Source organism: Mastomys coucha, unplaced genomic scaffold, assembly GCF_008632895.1.
Source record: "Mastomys coucha isolate ucsf_1 unplaced genomic scaffold, UCSF_Mcou_1 pScaffold8, whole genome shotgun sequence".
NCBI classification, from domain to species: domain Eukaryota; kingdom Metazoa; phylum Chordata; class Mammalia; order Rodentia; family Muridae; genus Mastomys; species Mastomys coucha.
Genome location: NW_022196914.1, coordinates 211691 through 233804, shown reverse-complemented (window position 1 = coordinate 233804; position 22114 = coordinate 211691). Strand labels below are relative to the sequence as shown.

The 22114-nt window shown below is 38.7% G+C and overlaps 1 protein-coding gene across 2 annotated transcripts in view; it reads left to right on the top strand.

Moving 5' to 3' along the window:
- Ghr (growth hormone receptor) overlaps positions 1 to 22114 on the top strand; it is a 231688-nt gene that overhangs the window by 156662 nt on the left and 52912 nt on the right. For both annotated transcript variants that reach the window (XM_031360110.1, XM_031360111.1), the window contains exon 3: positions 17060 to 17125. In XM_031360110.1, coding sequence (XP_031215970.1) covers positions 17060 to 17125 — 66 coding nt within the window. The remainder of the gene's footprint in view (positions 1 to 17059; positions 17126 to 22114) is intronic.

Genomic DNA, 22114 nt, shown 5'->3' with positions numbered 1-22114 from the left:
GACTCCTGCCTCCAGCTCCCTGCCTCACTCAAGTTGCTGCCCTGGTTTACATTGAGGATGAACTGGGATGGACAATCATAAGCCAAATAAAACTTTTTCCTCCCCATGTTGCTTTGGTCATGGTGTTTCATCATATCAATAGTAGCCATGAGATAGGGATAATGAAATTTTTCAGCATAAGAGAATGAATAAAAAGCAAAAGCTTATGGGGAGAGAAAACAGAACACAGGCAGAGGGAGAGAAGGATACTGTGTTGTCCAAAGCACATGGAAGAGAAGAAATTAGAGGAGAGACAATTCTTTCTAAAGAAACACTGAGTAATGAACTGAGATTTAAGTTAGTGGAGTGGTGTTGCTTGTGTCCATAGCAGAGGCATGGAAGGATAAAAAATGCTACGTTAGAAGGGCTAAGCACCAAATCCCTACACAGAACATAAATAACAGATGGCTTGGAAGTAAGGAATGGGAGAGGAAATGGAGTCCCATTAGAGAACTGTTAGTAGTGAAATAGACAAGGAATGGGTCTAAAAACACTTAAAAGAATGGCCCAAATACCTGTGCTAACAGCTAGGAAGAAAAGGAGAAATAAGCAAGCCCTAGGTTTTAAGTCAAAGAGTCAGGAAAGAATGATGATTTGCCATTGCTAGGCAATAGATAAAAGACACTACCTCTCCTACTTAATACAGATTTTATTAGTAAATCCACATTGCACATCCTAATGGGTTCTGTGGGGGTATTTCCTTACAATTATTGTCATTTTTTAAATGTTTTTTCCTCTTCCCTTCCTCTCCCTCCCACTCCCTTTTAAATTCACAGTTCTTTGTGCTCAAAGAGTCTGCCTTTACATCCAACTGACAAAATTTGCAAGCATTTCTCTAATTCTAACTTAAAGAAATTATTATAGATTTATCTAGAAAAGTATTTAGAGTTGTATCTTTAGAACACAAAACCTTTGGCCTTTAAAGGTGTTACAGATAATATGGAGAAAGTAGACAAGGACCATTACTATAAGCTCCAGGGCTACATCCATGCCTGTGCCCACCTAATAAATGTTTATGAATGTCTGTCCTATAACAAAAGATGAATATTTTGGTTTTTGGATCTTAAATTCTGATAAGAAGAAGACAGGAACATACATGTAAAAAAAAATGAAATGGTTAAATACCTTAACACAAAGATAAATTAGAGCTGTGAAGAATACAAACATTATGCTACATAGAAGTGACTAGAAAAGTCTTTTAGATTGTTCAGTAGGAGCAAGTTTCCCTGGGAAGGTGTTGAGCCCAAACCTGAGCTAGTAACACAAAGACCACTCATGAGCTAGAAATAGAAAGGACTGAAGCTGGTATACACTTGGCACGTTTAAGGGTTGGGCCTAACACCAAGAAGACATTGGCAGAAGAAGTTAAAGCAGTAGACTGAGGCCCATTTTGGAACACATCAGTTAAGACCAGGGCAAATAACAGAACCATAATTCAAGTTGACTTAAGTAGCACATAAACCAACTCAATCAAGAAACTGGAAAACCAGAGGAGGGACAGTGTTTAGGATTAACTAAGTCCAGGTATGCAAAATTCATTTCCCAAGAGCTGATTTACCTTTGGCCTCTGAGCTTCATCTTTGGGGCTGGGATGGAATATAGGAAGCAATGAGACTACACTATCCTGTATAGGTTTTAATTTTTTTCTTAAACTTTCTAGAAGCAGCATTCCCACTGTGCTCCCTCTTCTAGAACCAGTCATGGCAGAAGAGGACTGAAGCATCCTCAGCATAACTATTGGAGTAGTGAGTTGGCTCAGTTTCTTAGAGCAATGAATAGCTTAGGAGAGGGGTAGATGGCTGAACAAAGTTAGGTTTCTATTAATAAAAAGGAAAAGGGATAAAATTAGATGATGAAGAATTATGGGATGCAGGCAAAGGGACACGAGAATCATGACAGATGACACATACTATCTTTTAAAAAGTTATTTTTCTAGTCTTAATTGTATCACTTTTTTGGTAAGTGAATAAAAATGCAATTGATAATGAACATGCAAAACCTAAAGTGAATCTCTATTGCTTTAGAATGGCCATTTTAACTACAGAGAGGTTTACTAGGATATACAGAGTTTGGGACTGGGCACATATTTGAGTACCTTCATTAAACTAGCTATGCCATGTTTTTATTTGTGAATTAAGTAGACTAAAGTGACTTGATCTAAAAGGAGGGTGAGAATGGCGGAAAGGCAGGCTGGATAGAGTATATAACTCTGTGGCCATGAGAGGAGTTTGAGCTTTCTGGGTACATAGGAGATCAGTGGATAATTTTAGCCAATAAAGTATCACTATCTGGTTTATACTTTAAATTAGTTTTAATTTTTAGGTAATTAGTTTAGTGGAGAAAAAATGCATGTGTGAGAAACAGGGAACTTCTTGAAAGTCAAGACTGCAGGATCTGAACACACTGGATGTACAGAGAAGTAAATCTGTTGAAATAGAAATGGCATTACTTGTTGCTAGAGTAAATAAGACGTCTGGATTTACGGAAAGTGACGAGCAAAAGATGACACAGGTTTTGGCTGAGGTGCCAGGTGGATGATGAAAGACTACAGAGAATGCAATACTGAGAAGGAACAGGTTCTGCCAGACACTAGGATAGAGATACCAATTGGAGATCACATGGACAAACTCCAGAGACTGAAGAGAGTCTAAAGTTTAATGGAGATATTTAAACTAAACATAAACATAAATTTGGTACCACCAATATATAGGTGAGTTGTTTCTCAGGGAATGGAATGATAACTGAAGCAGCAGAGAGAAGAGTTCTATGACAGGTCGATGCTTAAGAGACAAGGTAAAATAAAAACAAACAAAATCAAAAAACAAGGGGTGGGGTCCAGTGAGGGAGACCAAAACGAGCAGTGGTAGAGGGGTTAGAAGGAAAGCCAGCAAGCTGATGTTGAGAGAGCTAAGTAAAGTGTCTAGTTTTAGGCAGTGGTCCTGGGTGAAATGCATCTGAATTGATGAGAAAGGCAAAAATTGAAATAGTACCCTTAAATCTGACAAGAACCTGTTTCAAAGACGGGAACATTCAGGAACATAAATGAAGTGGAGCCATTTATGTGAAGCAAAGGAAAACCTAGGAAGTAGAGGCAGCCATTCAGATAAGAACTTTAAAATCTAGGAGTAGCAACCTAGTAATGATCCTTGTTTAAAATCATGTTGATGTTCTGTCTTCTACAGATCTTTCACCTGTATAATCACTTTCTTATAAGGACATTAGGGCATTCAGATATTCCAGTTTAGGCTTGTGGGATAATAGAAACTTCATGATAATGCAGGCAGGACAAGTTGGGAACTTGGGCTACAACTTAGTGCTGGATAAAGACAGAGGAGAATGTGTTAAGCTGAACTGACATAATTTATTGCTGAATAAGGGGTTGGAAGTTAGGCACAGTTGGAGTTTGAATATTGGTACATATTATTTTGCTGGCTCTTCAATTATATTAGCTGCAATATATAGAGAGATCGGGATAGAGATAGAGATAAAGACAGAGACAGACAGAGACAGAAATTTACTGCAGATTCTAAATTTAAATTATAGAGATCCTAAGTCATTCTTTACTCCCTCTAACCAAAGGTGCCTTTTATGTCTTTTAGACTTGCATCCACCAGAAAGTCCAGCAGGGAACAAATTCCTCAGAGTTCCCTCTCACCCTACACATCCCCCTTCACCTTCTGGCCTCAGTACAATGAAAACTCTATTCCAAGCTTGGCTAGCTGCTTCTTTTCCCACATTGGATCAGGGAACATTTAAAGCTATACAGTGTGCTGGTCCTGCCAAAGCCTATGGGCAGAGTGCCCCTTTGGGCTGACACAAAGACACACTGTGCAGGGCATCAGTGGCCAGAGAGGCCACCACATATGGATTATCAATAAGTCTTTTTATTTTGTTCATATCATATTATCCACAAATTAAATGTAATTCAAGCAAGGAAAACAAAACTCCTGTTCTACATTTTAACATTTTGTCTACCTTATAGCTGCAAAGGCACATAACTACTTTTCTATTTAGTATTTTCCTTCCAGTAAGAAACTGACATTATAAAAAAATCTTGGACTCAGTATAATTTCATATTTGAATGATAGTAGTCTGGTTGACTATTTTTAATTTTAACTGTTAATATAAAGCTAGATTTATATTTAAGACATAATATCATGAAGGATACCAGAAGGTACGAAAGGGAAAAAAGAAAGATTTTAAAGTGATAGCATCAGGCACAATCACCTGAACCATAACAGTGGCTCACAGTGAACCACAACATAATCTACCACTCATTTCAGGCAGAGTTTCTGTTTCCTATCACAAAATCATATGGATATCACTTTCATGTTAGCCATAAAGCTGATTTTCAATACTTTCCCCAAAATTACCATTTAGAAAATGAATGTGAAACGTTCTAAACATTTGAGAGAAGCTTTATTAAAGTTTTCTGGCATTTTGCTACCAAATGTGGTACATCTAGAAAATATTCACAGGGCTAGAGAGATGGATCAGGGGCTCAGGGCATGGGCTACTTTCTTCTGAAGGACCCAAGTCCCAGCATGTACATGGATGCTCACAACCATCTATATTTCTAATCCTTGAGAATCCAACCCCCTCTTCTAGCCATCTCGGGCACCAGACATACACATGGTGCACAGACAGCCATGCAGGCAAGACAAACATGCAGGCAAAACACTCATACACATAAAACACAGCAAAATGTTCAAAAATATGCATGCTTTTCCACTAAGATGCTCTCCTGACAACTAATAATAAACAGATAGCATCCGACACATATTAACTTTAAAAGAGGATGTTAGAACAAAAGGTCAGACAGTCATTGTATTATAAATATGGATTGAAGGCCTACTGTGTACAGTGGAGTAAAATATAGTTCTTTCAATGGGCTGAAAAAAAAATTAGAGGAGTAAATAAAAATAAAAGCAAATGCAGGAAAGCAATGCAGGATACAACCCAGAACACTACTCACACTGTCACATGAGTGGCACAGGTCCTAACAGCATTCGTTCAAGGTTATTGAAATCAATATGTGCACAGATTTCTGCTGAACACTTTGATTTCATTGTCTCAATTATTAACTCTCCCCCGTAAGTGAGAATTATCTCTGTTCTCCCCATGCTAGAAAAAGCAAGGGAAATATTAAAAGGTAGGCAAAGACTTGAAACCAGGAATATGCTACATGGCGACTAAATTCCTTGGTCTAGGTCTCAGGATACTGCTAGAGGAACAGGGAGAAGTGCATCTTGGGATCTGTGTTAATCTACTCACTCCCTTTGCGCCTAATAGGTATTCAGTAAGTATACACTGAACAAACATGTTCCAGTGGTCTGGGTCTATACCCCAAACAAAGTGCTCTAGCATAAAAGGGCTTAATTAAAACCATAAACCATATGGCCTTGAGACTCATTCACAGCAGCTCCCATTTCACAACTTCTGTGGGAAAGGACTAACATGGAACGGTCACACCACAGTGGGCACCTATCTCAGCTCCATCTCCTCGGGGTCCATTTCTTGGACTCTGATGGACTGCACTGCCCAGAATGTCTTCTTTTGGGCTGCAAGCAGACATGGTATCTGGCATCTCTGCAACCCCAAGTATTCCCCTCCCCTCACCCCCTCTGCTCCCACTACACAACCCTCTGCTACTCCCCAAATCTATTTCAGGACCTATGCATTTGTTCTTCAGCCTGGAATGTTGCTTCACAAATATATGTGGCTCATTACCAGACTATGGTCTGTGGTGGGTTTTTTTGGTTTTCTTTGTTTGTTTGTTTGTTTGTTTTAATGTGTTACAATTCTGAACTCTGACCTAGAATTACATTGCATACCTGTTTGACTCTCTCCTTTAACTTCCTCAGCATACATGCACTGAAGCACTGAAGTGTATCCAAGGCAGCTGAGTTACATCTGCTCCTCTCTACCATGGTGTCCCCAGGTCTGGGGGCAGGGCCTGACACACATTGTGCTCCCACAGAGCAATTCTAACTCAAAAGTACTTTATCTAGTTCAGAAATATCTACTTCTTAGGAGATTAGGAGTTTGTTGAAGAAGTTGACAAGAAAAGCCTAGGAGCCAGAGGCAGAGTGGCAGCCACCCAGACCAACCTGTTTATGGAAGATGGCTGTGCCTGGAGTGGGGAAAGACACACCTTAAAACCTCTGCCAAATATATTCTTTCTTAAGATACTTTTGCCATGCCTTGCTTCTGCCTGTCACTGGCTATGAACAAGAAGATCCACTAATTTGTCATTCGTTTCCCAGGACTTGAGTATTTGTCGATGCAAACAAACAATTATCCAGTACCTCAGTGTTTTTTAAGACCATTGTTCTATGGAAAATACATCCATTGCCAACAACAACAAGAAAAGGAGTAAAGAAAGTTAAGAAGTCTAGCTTCCCTATTTCCTGCTTGCACTTTGAAAGCCTGGGATAGTAACATAGGATGAAATATCATGATTGCTAGTTGAAATATGCTGACTTTGCCCCAGATTTGACTATTCATGGCTCAAACTTGTTACCAGATCTAATGATAAACTATATGTAAACTTTTGTGCCTGTTGAGACTTTTGACACCACAAGATAGATGGTAAATTCCAGATCTGAACAAAGTCATGATGTCTCGCTTGTCCTGAACTGAGTCACTCAATAAAGTTGTAGCTATGTACTAAACCCTCATACTATTTAAGGACTTGTACAGGTGTTGTAAAAGATCAATGAGGATGAAGGTGATATAGGATTATTACCTTCAATCTGTGAATGTTTTTTATTGGACAAGTCTGATAACTAAGATATGAAAAATAACAACTACCACAGACCAGGTATTTTTTTAAGTGTTGCAGAAAAACAAAGAATAAGGAGATTATATTTCAACTGAAACAATAATGCAATTCTCTTCTAAGAAGAAGAGAAGATATTCAAAGAGATATTGAAAAGCAGATGGGAATTTTCACAGCATTCAACAGAAGTGAACTCTAAGAAGCATCCATTTCTGATTTGCAAGGTGTAAAATATTCCCACTCTGGGTGACTTCAAGTTAAGGACGTGATATCACAGAATACACAATCCTCTGATTTATTTTAGTTAACTATTTTATTTAGAAAACTATTTTAGTTTTATTTTAAACTATTTTATTTAGAAAACTATTTTAGTTTTCAGCTTAATCTAGGAGCAGCCTCTCTCTCCTGTTTTCAGTGAATGGGTTAACATATACTAAAGGTATCTCGAACAACATTAAAAAGGAGATATGCTTCTGCCCTCCACACACTTCAGTCTAACTCTGTAATATTCTCTTGGTTTGTTTTTCTAATCTTTGTCATATTTCACTGGCCGCCCTTCCCCCAGTTGATCTTGACCTGGTGCCAACTTGTGATTCTGCTTGTTGCCTTTATCTTCCCTGTGATTGATCTGGGTTCCTGTTATTATATGGCATACCCCATTACTTGTTGCTTGTGGCCTGGGGTTGACACCCCTGCTGTTCTTCATAATGAAAAGCAGCTTTGGAGGTAAGATGGCTGGGTAGGATGATTCCCTGCTCTCCTTAGCCATAAGAAGGGAAAGCAAAGGCAATTGCACAGGGGCTTTTCACAAGTAAAATGAATGCTGGTCTCAGCTGGCCCACAGCTTCCTTCTGCAAAGTCTCCTTGCAATTTTTCTGATTACAAGGCAGTTCCTCTTCATTTTCCTTGCTTGGGGGAAAAAAAAAAAACACTAATGTGTTTTTCAAAACTCACTCTCTATACCTTATAATGCAACAAACTGTAGCTGAAAAATCAGATCCCAGAATCTGTCTTTAATTGCAAGCAGATGTCCTCTGTTCATGCAAAAGTATTGGGAGGATATTTGTAAATTCCCCAAGCAGAGCACTGAAGACAGAAAAGGGGATATGTAAAGCTTGAAGTTAAACAGGAACCATCCACATTTGTCCCTCTGTGGCAGAGATAAATCCTGGGATAAAACCCTAGAATGAAGGTCTAGGTTCTGATTACCTGCTGGCCAAGCTAGTCACAGGATACAAAGCAACTGCTGCAGATGTTTGCAAGCATATGCGTCTTTTCACTACTTTTGCTTTCGCCTTACATAGTATCTGGCTATCTAGCATGGTTTCTGGTATGAAAACGTTCTTGCAATTACAATATTGTTTCAGGCCTGACTGTTTTGTTTAACTCTCTGTCTCATATGATGGGTCCTATGGTTTACTGTTCAAGTACAGAAGAGACATATGCCTTTGTAGAGATGAGAGTTAACACCGTCCTAGTAAAGGGCTCAGAGACTTTTGTTCATATTACATGGCCTCTTCAGAGCTGCCAACAATCATAATGAGTAAGGACAAGATAATGCAATTTAGTTTAGAGAAACTATGAGTGGGAATTCAATTAATTTAATGAGCTACAAAAGGAAAGAAATTCAAGCTTAAACCATGATGAGATTGGGAGTGCCAAAGGACCAAGAGGGCAGTTGTAGCCATAGGATATGCCTGGTACAAACTGCTGAATGTGACAGGAAGAGGCCTGGCTCAGCGGGTGCCATCCATCCTACCTGGTCCCTCAAAAACCAACTCCTGAAGGGCATTTCTGCCCAAGCCTTCATCAATTTGGCCCATCAATATGCTTTCTACAATGTCTAATGCATTCATATAAATCACTCTGCTGCTCATCAGATTTCTTCTAATGAGCACAGGATAGGGTGTGTCACAGGATGGCCCTAAATGTAGACCAGAGAGGACACTACAGAATTTCCCACATGCATCGTGTCACAAGATTTCCTGATGAGTATGGGAGGAAATGATTAACATATTCATAGGACTTTGTGATATCCACACTGGTCAATGCCTCAGGTAGTCTATAAGTCAGGGCCTTCAACTATAGATGTAATAAATGCCGTAGGCATCTTGATGACTTGGCAAGTTTGGGATATGGTGGGGTGCATAATGTTATTGTCTAGCTCCTATTCAAGTATGAGCTCTAATCTATAATTGCTAGGTAGCCTATGACAACCTATTTACCTTCCCTGAGTTAAATAACTCAGAAATCAAATCCCTCATTCACCATGTGTAACTTATAACAATACCTTTCCAGAGGTTGTTGTGAGAATTAAATGGGAAAAAAAAACATTTAAAAATGCTAAGCGTGGTGCCTAAGTGTATTTTAAGCATATTACAAATTTGGGATTTAAATATTGCATCGTACTTTTTAATAATCCCATTATACCAACCCCTTCAGGGACCCCAGGATACTCTGAGGTACAGCAGCTGTGTGTCCAAACAATGAATTTGATATTGAGCCCATTGCAAGCATAAATTAGGAGAAAGTACTCATTGGCAATAGAGTTGGCAATTTGCCAAAGAAAAGAAAGGTGGGTACAGGTCTGAAGGTTTTTAGAGGCTGAAATCTAAGAAGTAATATTTTATATAGACTATCATCAAGAATGAGTCAACTTTATAAAAATGGAAAAGTCCTCAACAACTTTGAAAGTTTCCACGTGGAGATTCTAACACCAGAATGTTAGATTCTCTTGTGGCCCCATACAAACATTTAAAGCAATTGTAGTTTTGCAAATTGTATTACTGTACTAGGGACCATCTCCTGGGCCCCTGATGACTCATAGAGACGAAAGCAGTAGGACTTAGCCAGAGGAGCTCACTGTGTACCCTTGAGTACAAGCAGATAAGCCACAGCAGCAAGGAATGGAAGTGTAGTGTCCACAGCTGCTGGGTGGAGGGCAGTTAAACTGCCCAGGGGAGGAAACAAACCCTCTCAAAGGACGTCTCGGACGAGCATCTCATGACAGTTACCGCAGCATCATTATCATTGTCGGAAGCAAATGTTAACAGTAATACAGTAGTTCTCCTTACCCAAGGCTTACTTTGTACCAGGTGCTCTGTGAGGTGCTTTGCATGCTTCACCTCCAATCATTGGGTAGAATGGATGTCTCATGAAGTACAGTGTTTTCCTGACTTGTGTCTGCATTATTCATTAAGGACTGGCTATAACTGCCATCCTTACACAAGTGGGAAGATCACGGTATTTGCCGGAACAGTCATCCTCCCACTTTTGCTCCCTTGATAATACTAGAATCGGAGAACTAGGATTGAATGTGCTTAGCCTCAGATTGGATCATGCTTCTTCTAATAGATTGATTTCTACTGGTAACACTTCCCCAGAGTTCTCTGAAGGAAAATCTACTAACCACATCTAGCCTACAGGAACACCTAAGTAGAGTCCTTGGGCTTTTGGCTGCATACTGTCCCTATGAAGTGCCATAACCACACAAGACCCAATAGAAAGCCAATGCTGAATTGTCCTTGGGAAAAGACTTGCCCCATAGTTAAGGCAGTGCCTACTAATAAGAATGACAACAATCATAACAGGAAAACTATCTAGCATTGAGTAATTGTTTGCAATTATTTGTACATCGGAGCTGGTTTAAACCTTATGTAGAGACATGCCGGTCCCTGGTTTACAGACATAAATTGAGGTCCAGAAACATGCTCCATTTGGAAAGTACAAGTAGAACAAGCGCAGTAGGTCTAGAAGGTCGTACTTCAATTAGATCTCCTCCTAGGAACCTGTTCCTGGATGAGTCCAGCAGGAGGTGCCTCACCTCAGAGCACAGCAAATCAGTACATCCCTAATGTTTGCAGAATCAAAATTTAGTCTTTTGGCAAGATCATTCCCAATGTATGCCTGATTTCATCGCAAACCCAACATATCCTAACTCATGTATTCAATACACTACCTGGGATCACAGTCCTGTGTATCTAGATTGTGTTTTGCCAAAGCACATTTGTTCTTGACTCAAATGCATCTGTCCTTCTTCACCATTGCTTGTTACCCTAAACTTGGCAACTGCTTCATAGAGCCATTTTCCCCCAAGAAGCTTGTCTACAGTTACATAAGGTACTATTTTGCTCCCCCTGCACCCCATGTTTTACTGCTTCTTTTACTGACTCCTGAGGTACAGGAAGACTTTAGACATCTTAAAAATCCCAGCATCTAATTCTCCCTATAAAATGCTTATTGATCCATTTAGGTTACATAATAAATGGGAGCCCTGCAAATCATAACCAAAACCACTGTGTGCTGGCCTCATTAATTGTTATTGCTGTCAAGAGTTGTGGTCTCTGCTTATGCTCTCTCTTTATTTGCCTTTCACTTACTGGTCAGAAATTTAGAGGCACTAGGTACATGACTCTGACACTAATTTGAATTGATGAGTGAGTGTGACACTTCAATTACTAAGGCTACACTTTGTGCATTACATTTATAACCAGCATCCCCTTGGCACTGGCATAAATCTATGGTTTTTCCATTGGAATGTCATTTGTTCTTTGTGTGTCTTGATTCATTGCATGTTATAGAGTGTGTTGGCTAAGTGAAACTTTTGCTTCATGAAAATGTCCCTAAATGTGCCACAGAGGAGAACACATCAGATGTCTTGGGGAGCCAAGGCTCCCCAAGGTTTTCCAGATCATCAGTTTGGCTCAGACTCTACTACTGGTCTCAGAACTAAGCTGCACATTTCATCCCAGTTACCATTCTGGGAAAACTTGTCAACGCTACTGCTGATCTAAGGACCTGCACACTGTGTCTTTTTTCTCAATTTTAAATTGAAAATTGAGACAAATGCTGAGTAATTTCAGTCACTCCTCTCTGTGTCTCTGTCTCTCTCTTTATCTCCTTCTCCCTCTCCTTCCCTCTCCCTGACTTCCTTTCTCCCTCCCCTCTCTTTTCTCTTCTCTCTACTTAAATTAATATTGTCCCCTTTGAAGTAACTAAACTCAAATAGTAAATAATTGTCAATAAAACAGGTAACTTACAGTTGGAGAACATATACACTTATTTGTATGTTTCTTTCTTTTTGTATATTTATTTAGATGAATGTAGTAAAGGGAAATTTAGTCAATGTGGCCATATTGAGAAGAAGGGCAAAGAGATTAAAATAAGCCCCAAGTCTATCTTTGAGGGTACTGAAGTTAGATTAAATTTTAAATAGAAGACCAAAGATATGAACATCTAAAAAGTCCTAGCCAAGGAGTTATCCCAGCCTAGGCTTCATGATGAGATTCTGTCTCAAACCAACAAGATGGAAAACCAAAGGTAATGAAAAATACTTCTTATGCATCAACCTGGCACTAAATGTGTTTTAACCTTGGTTCCTACTTATTGTTTATTATATGTTTTAGATATCTAAATTTATCTATTTCAAATAATATTTGGGAGGGGTCAGGAGAGATGGTTCAGCAGTTAAGAGCACTTTTTATTCTTGTAGAGCACCAGGGTTGAGGTCCCACCACCCACACAGTAGAACACAGCCATCCACAACTCCAGATCTACCACATCCCTCTTCTGAGCTATGTGGGCACCAGGTACACATGGGGTACACACACACACACACACACACACGCACACACACACACACACAGAGGGAGAGAGAGAGAGAGAGAGAGAGAGAGAGAGAGAGAGAGAGATGCAAAGTCTTCATACACATAAAATATTTTTAATAATAATGTAACACACAAAAAAGTAAATTTAAAAGATTTTGTGCTCAATTTGAGGTGATAAATAATGAAATAAAATACAGGGTTAAAGACAAGGAATTGGGAACAGTGATGAGATAAGCCCAAACTATTATTGAGAAGACTAGTGCAAATAATATATCTTCAGTTATGAAGGCAGAAGCTAGACTTAATGGTGTTGTCATAAAAGACAGTTTTCATTTGCTTCTCATATTAAAATTGATGCTTAGTACTTTGTCCATTCTGAGGAGTATGTATTGCCTGCTTTTATGCTAATTACTTGTCTCAATCATTTTGGTATTAAATAAGCTTCAATAAATGAAAAAAATAGGTGTAAAATTTCAAGAGTAAATAGAAAATTTGAAAACAAATAGACATGAAATTTTAAATATTATAATAACAATTTAAAATTGATTGATTCATCAAAAAAATCCAAAATTTCTTTTTTAGTATTTTCAGTGATAATTCCCAGATACCCTCCCTCCCAAGATACATCCCCAAAATTCTACTGATATTAGAATTCTGTGTTTGATGCATAGCCTTAACTCTACCTAATAGATTTTACATTATTTGTAGCAGACAGTATGGCTGATTTTTCCCAGCCAGATATATTGGTAAGGGGTCATGTAAAGATTCATGAAAATTACCTCAGGGAGCAGGCAGACAAAACTCACCAGGTCTAAAATTGGTGTGTGTCAGCTCACTGCCCACTTCATTCTTCTTTTCTTTTCTTATGTTTTTATTTATTGATTGGTTTATTTACATTCCAAATGCTACTTCCCCTCAAGGCCCCTCCCTCAGAGTCCCTCCCCCTTCCCTTCTCCTCTGAGAAGGTGCCCTTCTGGTATCCCCTCACCCTAAAGTATATTTCCTATATGCAGCAGAATGATGGATTCTATTTACATAAACAGTGTTGGCCTGTGTCTTTTTATTGGTGAATTTAGTTCAGTGATGTTGAGAGATATTAATGATCAATGATTGTTAGTTCCTGTTGTTTTGTTGTTGGGGATTTTAGTGTGTGTATATGATTTTCTTCTTTTGGATTTGCTGTGAGATAATTAATTTCTTGTGTTTTCTTAGATGTAGTTACCCTCCTTATGTTGGAGTCTTCCTTCTAGTATCCTCTGTAAGACTGGATAAGTAGACAGATATTGTGTAAATTTGGTTTTGTCATAGAATATCTTTGTTTCTCCATCTATGGTGATTGAGACTTTTTCTAGGTATAGTAGCCTGGACTGGCATTTGTGTTCTCTTAGGGTCTGCAAGACATCTGTCCAGGATCTTTTGGCTTTTAGAGTCTCTGTTGAGAAGTCAGGTGTAATTCTGATAGGTTTACCTTTATATGTTACTTAGCCCTTTTCCCTTGCAGCTTTTAATGTTCTTTCTTTGTTCTGTACGTTTAGTGTTTTGATTATTGTGTGGCAGGAGGATTTTCCTTTCTGGTCCAATTTATTTGGTGCTCTGTAGGCTTCTTGTACATTTATGGCCATCTCTTTCTCTAAGTTAGGAGAGTTTTCTTCTATGATTTTGTTGAAGATGTCTTCTGGCCCTTTGAGCTGGAAATCTTCATCCTCTTCTATCCCTATTATTCTTAAGTTTGGTCTTTTCATAGTGTCACAAATTTCTTGGATGATTTGAGTTAGGAACTTTTTACACTTGGCATTCTCTTTGATCAATGTATTAGTTTCTTCTAAGGTATCTTCTATGCCTGAGATTCTCTCTTCCATCTCTTGTATTCTATTGGTACTGCTTGCATCTGTAGTTTCTGTTCTCTTTCCTAGGTTATCCATCTCCAGGATTGCCTCCATGTGTGTCTTCTGTATTGCTTCTATTTCCATTTTTAGGTCTTGGACCATTCTATTCATTGCCTTCACCTGTTTGAATGTATCTTCCTGTATTTCTTTAAGGGATTTGCTTTTTTTCTCTTAAGGGCTTGGTCTACCTGTTTGATTATGTTTTCTTACATTTCTTCAAAAAATTTATTTATATCTTTTTAATGGCCTCTATCATCTTCATGAGATGAGATTTAGGGTCACAGTCTTGCTCTTACGGTGTGTTAGGATATCTAGTACTTGCTGTACTAGGAGAGCTGGGTTCTAATGGTACCCATATTGCATTGGCTTCTACTGATTATGTTCTTGCACTTGCCTTTTACCATCTGGTTGTCTCTGGTGTTGGCTGGCCTGGGTGTCCTGTGTTGAAGCAGGCCTCCCAGGATGCAGGTGGAACTGTGTGTCTCAGGTTTGAGCAGGCTTCCTCGGAGGCAGCTTGAGCTGTGAGTGTCAGATTGGAGCTGGCTTTCTGGAAGGTAAGTGGATCTGTGAGGTGGGGCACAGAGAACTGATCTGCATATGCTCCAGGTGTAGGTGTGGACCCAAAAGGAAGATGGAGCTCTGACAGGGTGGGGAACAGCCTACAGCCTCTAACTGGAGTTCCCATGAGGTAGGGCATGGGGATTAGGGTGAGCGGGGCAGGGAGGGTCTCACCTGTCTATGTTGGTTTACAGCCGGCCTCTTAGGAGGCAGGCAGGTCTGTGATGTGTGTGCTGAGTACTGATCTGCCCTTTTTTTTTCTTTTCTTTCTCTTCCCTGTGTTTTATGTGAGACAGAGTTCTCAGTGTGTGGCCTTCTATTAAACACCAAGACAATATCATCAGTTGTCTGAGAGAATACAGGGAAAACAAACATGATGTGTTTTCTCTTGAAAACAGAATACTTGGGTGCCCTTTGGTCACCAAAATGTTAAGTGAGAATACAACTGGCTAATACTGAGGTGAGAGGGAGCATCCTAAGTACGATTCAATTCTCATGCTGCCTACTCACTGTCACATCACTCAGCTTGATAGCTCAGTCCAACAAAACTGCTTCCTACTTCAGATGACAAACGTATGTAATATACTATACTTCTGAAAGACTTCTTAGCTACAAATTATAAATAGACTGTACTAAAGTTTTGAAAGGTTTTTCTCAGCTTGTTCCCGTGACTCGTTTATTAGAGTTTATGAATTTGCTACACTAGTTCACAGAACTCAGAGAAACATTAAATTAACAATTTTGGCTTATTACTAAACCATCACAAAAGATACAGATAATGAGGTGTTGTATTAATAAGTCTTTGCTACTGTTACAGATGTCTGAAACAATCAACTTATAAAGAAAAAAAGGCTTATGCTGACTCACAGGTTTGGAGTACTCTGGAGTTTTCAGAACATGAGTGGTTGGTCTCATTCTTTTGAGCCTATAAAATAGAGGACACTGTAGCAGCAACATGTGATGAAACCACTTCTCCTTGGGGCTGAGAAATGGCTAAGGGTCCAGTTTTTGCTTTAAAACCACTGCCCCCCACCGCCAATAAAGGGAAGACCTCCTAACTCATCTTTATCTTTTGAATTCCTACCATCTCTGAGTAGTGTCTAGCTGAGGATCATAACTTTAACACATGGTCCCTCAGAGGAAATTTCACATCTAAACCATAGCATATGAAGAACATGAATACCCTTCGTGCCTTCTCAAGAGGCTTCCTGAACTCATACCATTATTTTTTTTTTAAACATTGTGTTCTCTGGCTACATTTATTAAACCTCTGGCCATTGGTGATGAACTTAAACATTAGACCCTCCTTCCTCCCCAGAGGCTTTGAATAACACTGAAAAAAAAAATGCCAGTTCTGCAACCCCATATATCTGTTTTTTCCCGTGCCAACTTCCATCCTAAGGGAGGAAATTCCCAGCCACTACTCAACTAACTCTTTTGTCTATGAAAAGACTCATCACTCTGTATATTACAAATATTTTCAGAATTTATATGTTAAAATACAGTGGGGAGACTAAATGTCGATTTAGCAGTGTCACACATAGCTCCCTTTGCTTTCATTTAAATCTCAGTTTGTGTGTCCAGGTGGTAACAAGAGATGTTCTATCCAGTCTTCTTACACTCTTTTCCACCAAGACCAGGTTAGTCTCTTTGTAGCTGGGGCATTTGCAAAGGAACCCAGCTGGAGAGAGCCTTACTGATCACTTTCCAGCGTTGTCCAGGCAGCCTGCTCCTATCTGCGTCACAGTGACTGACTGACTTACTGCCTCCCTCATTCTGCTCTGCCCTTCCCCTTCCTCTTTCCCCAAGCCTAGGAATGTTCTCACTTATAGTATTTCCAAAAAGAAACTTTTTTTTTTTAACTAAACGTGAGCTTTGTATTTTTTAAAAGAAACTGGGTTCTCCTTTCTATGCACAAGGGAAACTTGACTTTGGACTCAAACAATAGATTAGTGGAATTGCTTTCAATGTTCTGTATTATGTCTGGACATGAGACCTGAGGTAATGACAACCAAAAGGCTTCCATTTTCTCGGTCTTTACAACTCTTTTTAATGCATAGATACAGCTTTAATTTTAATGGGGGTTTTTGGCATGGAAGCCTGTTATCCAAAAATGATGCTGTGACAGGGCCACAGCAGATCTTTCTTCTACAGGGATGACTAATGATTTTCTTCTCTTTCTTTTTCAGCTACACCAGCTACTCTTGGCAAAGCTTCCCCAGTTCTGCAAAGAATTAATCCAAGCCTTGGGACAAGTAAGAATTTCTGTCATTCTACTAACATGCACTGATGTTTTCCATGTGTTACTATAATTCAACCTACTCTCCTTTCTCTCTTTGGGATACTGGTAACAGGAAAAGTGACAGAATTAAAATTTTATAGGCAAAAAGCATTTTTCAGGATTTACATCTCAGTTTCCATATAGAGATCTTTGTTCCTTTTTCTGTTGTGTTTATGCTTGCAGGTTAAGTGGAGGGTTTATTATGGATCAATAGTAATTTGTTGAACTTAAAAAATTGCCTTGTTTTACAAACTTGTTTTTAACATTATTATTGTTAATATTTGGAAGTATTTATATAACACTTGCATTGGAAAAATATGGAATTTATCTCTCCAACCAAATTTACTTATATACATCACAATGCTGACTTCATATAAGCCACCTATTTTTTACATGTCATTGAACTCTGTCTTTGACAATTCCTTTATCTACAATACTAAACTCAACCTTCAACTTACAGAAAAAGGTGCCACAAATCCTCCAGGACTAGATTTTCTGCCTTCTGTTCTACTATGAAACTTTGTCCATTTTTCAATGATAACATCTACCTCCTGAAATTTTGATTATTTGTATGTTTGTATGTATGTATGGTCACTTTGATCAGTGGTACAACTACTGGTAAATTGAGGGTGCTGGGATCCAAAATTCTCCACCTCAGTCCTGCTTAGTGTGTGTATAAAAATGTGTGTATAAAATTCAATCAAATGTATGGCCTACATGAATTAATTATATTGTACCTTTAAGTCATGTTTTATGGTCTTCTTCTTTACATCACCAAAAATCTCTTAGTAGGAGTTTAACTAGATTGTAGGGATAGATTTTTTATTTGAAACAGTATATACTAGATGCCATTTCATAAAAAAGAAAAAGAAAAAATGGAAGAAGGGTACACCTAACAAATTTTAAGCTGTTGCTCTTATTGTTTGTAATAAGTGTCATAAAAACATAATTTGGATTGTATGCATAAATTGCACAGTAAATTTGTAATGTGAGGTTTAAATACCATTCCCTTGGAGGTGACCCTAAGTGTGGACTGATAAAGCTTTCAGCAAATCTCATCCATTTGTCATGTGTACCGGACAGTAAACCCTCTCCAATTCTCCTGTTTTGGAAGGGTCATGCATGTTCAGGTGTTCCCTAAGAAGTCTAAGTTCCCATAGAGGGAAAGGTAGTATGAGTTATGTTTGGATTATGCAGCAGCTTTTCAATTGATGGAGGCTAACTCCTACTTGTTCTTTTCTGTGGGAAGACAATTCAGAGTAAGAATGCTCCCTGGTGGCATAAGAAACACATCAAAACCATCTTCTACACCTAAACAGTACATGCTGCTCTCTGTCCTCCCTTCAACAGACAAGCGTGATCTCCCCCAAGCCATTGACAATGTCTGACCAGCTTAACCATCACCTCTTGTCAAAATCGTGACTGATGAGTACCTATCATTTTGAGTGTAATGATTACCTGTTTGTGATGAATAAGAAAGCTGTAGAATTCTTGTTCAGATCTAGTAAATTACACATTCTGATATTCTCACACAAGGAAATACCCCATCCTTTACTATTTTTCTTTATCAAACATTATCTTCCTTTTATCCTACAGATGATTTGATAAACCAAGCCCTGTGCTAAACAATGTCTGTATCTGTGGGCATGAGCCATACAGAACTCATAGGAGTAGCTCATTCAGGGTAGATAGTCCCAAGTGTTCACATCACCTGACTGTGTGTGTGTCACACTATACCCTAGACACTTAACTGATGCACACATGATGTTAATATCTATAACATGCCAAAATACTAGCCTGATTCTAGCAAGGGCCTCTTTTTTTTTTTTCTAATGAATTAGTGTTACCTGTAAAGCTAATAGTATTCAACATAAAATACACTAAGAACACACAATCAATAAATATATGTGCAAGTTTCAGTTTATAAACTCTCAGATTGGAAAAAATACCCTATGAGAGGAAAATAAAATAAAAACCTTTTAAAGATTTGATAAACTTTAAACAAAATGTGTAAGATTGTATACAGCGTACAGAGAGAAGGTTTTACACGATTGTGTATCCTTCTGAAAACAGTTCCCTCTCGTTTTAAAATGCTATCTTCTAACTATCTGATACTGCACAGGCATATGCAGAGGCTAAATAACTTCTCACAGGTGTGGCTGGAATTTTATCTTCAAGGTGATTCCAGATCCTGTCAGGTTGACAAGGCATACCAACCATCAGAATAGGACTACACCAAACAGTCAAGAGATTCTACCACAGTAATCTTAAGATCTATTCTCTCTAGTCCAGTGCACCCTTGTGTATGCATGTTTTTATTTATTTATTTATTATTTATTTATTTATTTAGCTTATAAATTGGGTAATCCAACACTGGCTATCTGCATGTTGTATCACCAAAAATCCAATAAGTATTCAGTTCAAGTAACTGGAACCAATACATAATCCCAGTCCAAGGTCAGGGGCTACCTAAAGAGTCTATCACCTGCATGAGTTCCTACCAAAAGGCTGAAGAAGATGGAAGCAATGGCCAAAGCAGACTATAGCAGCAACAGAGGCATCACTCGAAAGAGGGGCACTGACATGAGCTGTTTTCTTCTGCCTTCCAAATAGGGCCCCAACCTGCTGGAGAGTGTTACCTACATTCAGAAAAGTTATTTTTCCTTATCTGCTTCTCAGTCTTCTCTGGAATTATACCCACCCAGAAGTGTATTCAGCTCTTATGTATCTGGATCTAATCAAGTTAAGGATTATAATGAGCCAACATAACCTCCGTAGTTCTGTATCTTGTCCTGTTTTTTTATTTTTTTATTTCTATGTATTGGTTTTGGGTTTTGTTTGTTTGTTTGTCTGTTTGTCTACACATATATCTGTATGAAGGTATCATATTCTCTGGAACTGGACTTTCAAATAATTGTATGTTGCCATGTGGATGCTGGGAATTGAACCAGCGTCGTCTGGAAGAACAACCAGTGTTGTTAATCACTGAGCCATCTCTCCAGCCCCATTCCTTGTGTTTTTGCATCACTATATCACCTTTACCAGAATTCATCTCTTTCCTCCTGATATGGAATAGTCCATAATGAAATATATATTTTTGTCCTTTAGGAATGGTTTTAAATATTCCTCTATGCTAAGTTTCTTATCTTCCCAAGAAGAAACATGCCCCATCTTGGAATCTCTGTGACTCTCTTTCTAAATTGTATAATGCAATGTTTAAGAATTCACTCTCTGAAGTAGAAAGCATGAATTTAAGTCTCCAGTCTATGGGTTATGCCCTGAGTGATGATGTCTAGTCATTTCTTCATTGTGTTTTGTATTCTTTTTAGGTATTATAACTGCATTTTTATTTTCAATGTATTGTTTGAGAATTCCATATGTGAATATGATATGTTTCATTCAAATCCATTCTCTACTACCTCCCCTCTACCTTTTCTAGTACTTTCCCAACCACCACCATTTTCTCCCAGTCTCATGTACTCTCTTTTAAACTCCCTTCTTAGTATTCTCAGCATATGCATGGGTGTAGTTTATCAATTGGAACATGAGCAGCCTATCAGAGATGCATCTGAAGAAAACTAACTCTCCCTCACCCAGCAGCTATCAGTTGTGGTGCTTCATGTGCCCCTCCCTCACCTGTGCTGGAATTGTGTCTGCCTTGATCTTGTTCAGGTCTTAGGCATGCAGTCCTAAGTGCCGGAAGTTCATGTGCATAGCAGCCACGGCATGCCTGTCCAATAAACACAGTTCCCTGCAGTCATCCACTTCCTCTGGCTCTCTTTCCACCCCCCTGGGATTTGGAGGGTGTGATACAGATGTCTCATTTAAAACTGAGCACTCCACAGTCTCTTACTGGCTAGTCACAGATCTCTGTATTCATCACCATCTACTGCAGAAAGAGGCTTCTCCAAAGAGTCTTGAGAGCTTCGGTGATCTATAAATACAAAGACAAGTATTTAGGCGGCAGTCTAATTCTATGTCCATTTAGCAGAAGTGCCTCTAAATGTTCATAATAGCTACTTCATAAAGTTCTCAGAAAGATTATATTTAAGCAGAAGGACTTAGCCCCTTTCTAAACTTACATGGTATGTATTGTATATCATTGGGGCTCTTATTTTAGTCCAACATATATTAGGCTGAATACTGTGCAGCTACCTCTACAGAACTCTACTATTTGTCCTAAAATCATAATAAGTTGAGCTAAATGTAAACTTTTGTGCATCTTCTATCTCCTATTAATAAACTGTACAATCCTTAAAATTTGGGGCTGTGTCTTATAATTCTTGTACCTAATAGTTCCTGATAAAGACCTAGAACATTCTGCATTTTCAATGAATAGTTGAAATTTACACTTGAAAGAAATGCAGGTGACACAAAGGTTCCCCCAACACTTAAGTCCTCTCACTACTTCATGGTCCTTCATTGGGCATTCATAAAAAGGGAAGAATAAGCAGAGAGAAAGGTGGCTGTTTCTCTCATCCATTACTGTATGTACTTAGACTCTTTCCTAAACACCTTCCGCTGAGATTTACCATCTGGACACAGAGAGTCATAGCGTGAGGTTGGTGTACGTTGTAGATCTCAATACAATCAATGCTGTATCCGGACAGCACTTCTGCTACCAAGGATAAGAACGCCTCATAACACAGCCTATCCCTGCTCCAACAAAAGCTGAAGCACCCCCTTGGTGTCAAGCATTCTTTTCTTATTGAATAATGTCAACATTAAGAACTAGTTGCCTTACTTGCCAATGAAATGTAGTTTCCTCCAAGGGAATCTCACTGTGGAGACTGGCTATTCTCAGGGTAGGCTGCATGCCCATCAGTATATCTACAGAAAACAAACTCAAAGGCATCTTTGAAGGTTTTTTGTCTCATAATGTCATGTCAAGATATACCCCTTTTTAAACTTTGCCTTTTATATTATTTACATTCTCTTCTCTTCTTTCTCTCTCTCTCTCTCT